The sequence below is a fragment of the Chaetura pelagica genome, unplaced genomic scaffold (assembly GCF_000747805.2).
Source record: "Chaetura pelagica isolate M959 unplaced genomic scaffold, ChaPel_1.0 scaffold802, whole genome shotgun sequence".
Taxonomy (NCBI): domain Eukaryota; kingdom Metazoa; phylum Chordata; class Aves; order Apodiformes; family Apodidae; genus Chaetura; species Chaetura pelagica.
In genome coordinates this window covers 40,260-43,048 of record NW_009952432.1, presented here as the reverse complement: position 1 = coordinate 43,048, position 2,789 = coordinate 40,260, and the positions used below count along the sequence as shown (strand labels likewise).

The 2,789-nt window shown below is 54.2% G+C and overlaps 1 protein-coding gene across 1 annotated transcript in view; it reads left to right on the top strand.

The window, feature by feature from the left end:
• Window positions 1-2,789, top strand: part of RRM1 (ribonucleotide reductase M1) — a 21,787-nt gene that overhangs the window by 13,667 nt on the left and 5,331 nt on the right. The window contains exons 12-14 of the mRNA XM_010008278.1: window positions 333-482; window positions 1,747-1,968; window positions 2,459-2,535. Coding sequence (XP_010006580.1) covers window positions 333-482; window positions 1,747-1,968; window positions 2,459-2,535 — 449 coding nt within the window. The remainder of the gene's footprint in view (window positions 1-332; window positions 483-1,746; window positions 1,969-2,458; window positions 2,536-2,789) is intronic.

The following is a 2,789-nucleotide window of genomic DNA, read 5'->3' as shown; positions in this document are numbered from 1 at the left end:
GTGTTACAAAGTCACCCAGAAGGTGCCCTAATACAGACTGGATCTTGTTGAGATCAGCTGCTGGTTGTGGCAGCACGAGAAGGGGTTTGTGTAAGGATTGTCCAAGCCAGAGGAGTGAATTTTTACGGTGATACTGATTTCTGCAGAACCTTTTGGAATTGTTGTTACCCTTTTTTAACAGCCCACAGGAAGGGAGAGGAGTGAGAAGTGCGTTTCCCAGCCTGGCAGGTTGCTCGGTTCTGTTTCTGTGTGGTGTGGGCAGAGAGCTGAGCTGGGGTGTGGTGCAGGGGGTGCTGGCTGGCAGGCCTGTTCTCAGGGTGGCCTCTCCCCAGGTGGCAGTCTGCAACTTGGCCTCCATCGCCCTCAACATGTACGTCACTGCAGAGCACACCTACGACTTCAAGAAGCTGGCTGAGGTCACCAAGGTCATCGTCCGAAACCTCAACAAAATCATCGACATCAACTACTACCCTGTGCCAGAGGTGAGTGCTGAACCCTGCTGGGGCTCTGGTGGCAAAGGACCTGTTGTCCTGGAGCCATCCCAGTTCAGGCTGGGGCAGAAGGAACCTGTGAGGGATTTTTTTTTTTGTAAATCTGTTTTGGCAAAGAGTTGGGAGCTGCAGGTTGGCAGGTGTGACCTGTTGTTGGGGGCTGCTTCAGTGTCAACTCAGAAGGTTTCTTAGTGAAGCATTTGTGAAAAAAGCCTCCCCTTGAGGTCAGGCTGCACTTGGAACTTTTTCATGAGGGCCTCAAAGATGCTGAGGGAACTAGAGCATCTCTCCTGTAAGGAAAGGCTGAGGGAGCTGGGGCTGTTCAGCTGGAGAGGAGACTGAGCGGGTCAGCTCCTTGAGCTTGATCATCTCAAGGCTGATCAGTATCTCCAGGGGTTTCAGGAGGGGAGGACCAGTCTCTTCTCAGCAGTGCCAAGGGGCCATGGGCACCAGCTGGAGCACAGGAGGGTCGAGCTGAACATGAGGAGGAACTTGTTGCCTGTGAGGGTGGCAGAGCCCTGGGCCAGGCTGCCCAGAGAGGCTGTGGAGGCTCCTTCTCTGGAGACATCCCAGCCCCTCTGGAGGTTCCTGTGGGACCTGCTGGAGGGATCCTGCTCTGGCAGGGGGTTTGTCTGGATGATCTCCAGAGCTCTCTTCCCATCCCACCACTCTGTGACTCTGTAATTCCCATAAAGCACAGAACAGCACTGGGAGTAGAGTGAGAATAATTCTGGAACCATCCTGAGAAAGTGAAACTTGGTCTTGTTGGTTTTATGCATTTTTGGGACTGCTTTCTGGAGTGGGAGTGGGGAGAGGGTTGGTGTTTGCTGAGGAGGAATGGGAGCAGCATTTGTTGCATGGCAGGGACATAGAAAAGCAAGCAGCAGAGCTGGTGGTTTGTGTTGGAGAAGGAAATAAACACCTGGCCTAAGCATGAAGCCAAACCTGATGAGGGTCAGATCTTTCTGGCACATGCAGTTTGTCTGCATGAGTTGAGATGTCTGCACAGGCCTGTTTTGTCTGGGTTTGTTTCTTATTCCAGAAGGTGCTTAGTGTTAATTTCTAAACCCTGGCTCCCTCTGGGTGTCGGGTTGAGGAATTAAAATCAAAGACTGGGCAGGACTGGGAGGTGGGTCACTGCTGCAGGATGGGTGGCCCATAAAGGTGCAGGTGGTACTGGTGGCAGTTCCCCTGGGAGGTCCTTTCCAGCTGGACTGATCCCGTGTGGCTCTGCTGTCCCCTTTCCCCCCCGCAGGCCGAGCGCTCCAACCGGCGCCACCGGCCCATTGGCATCGGGGTGCAGGGCCTGGCTGATGCCTTCATCCTGATGAGGTTTCCCTTCGAGAGCCCCCAGGCCCAGCTCCTGAACCAGCACATCTTTGAGACCATTTATTACGGTGCCTTGGAAGCCAGTTGTGAGCTGGCCAAGGAGCAAGGGCCCTATGAAACCTATGAGGGTTCTCCTGTCAGCAAAGGGGTAAGTACCCAGAACATGAGCAGCTCTGCTCTGAGGACAGGCTGGGAGAGTTGGGGTGTTCAGCCTGGAGAAGAGAAGGCTCCAGGGAGAGCTGAGAGCAGCTTCCAGGGCCTGAAGGGGCTCCAGGAAAGCTGGGGAGGGGCTTGGGACAAGGGCAGGGAGGGATGGGAGCAGGGGGAAGGGTTTCCAGCTGGCAGAGGGAGCTGGAGCTGAGATGGGAGGGAGAAATTCTGGGCTGTGAGGGTGGGGAGAGCCTGGCCCAGGTTGCCCAGGGAAGCTGTGGCTGCCCCATCCCTGGGGGTGTTGAAGGGCAGGTTGGATGGGGCTTGGAGCAGCCTGGGCTGCTGGGAGGTGTCCCTGCCCATGCAGGGGTGGGACTGGGTGGGCTTTGAGGTCCCTTCCCACCCAAACCTGTCTATGAATAATTTACAAGGTGATTTATAAAACTTGGAGAAAAGAGCACCCTGTCTCTCTCCCCCCTGTTCCTCAGATTCTACAGTATGACATGTGGAATGTCACCCCATCTGATCTCTGGGACTGGAAGGCTTTAAAGGAGAAGATTGCCAAGTGAGTTGTGTTGCACACTTTGCATTGGCTCTAAAACACTTTCTGTATGTTCTGACTGACTGAAAGCAAAAGATTGGGAGTAAGTGTAAAATGGTCCTGTGTGTTTCCTCCCTGCCCCAGCAGATCTTTCTTCCAAGCTGTTTTCTGAATGGGTGGCTTCCAGTTTTGTTCTTAAACACCAGAGAGAGCCCATCCCCTGGACTCTGGTCTAGCTGAGCTCTTGTTCTAGGGTGCATCAGCAGAGTGGTTTGTGT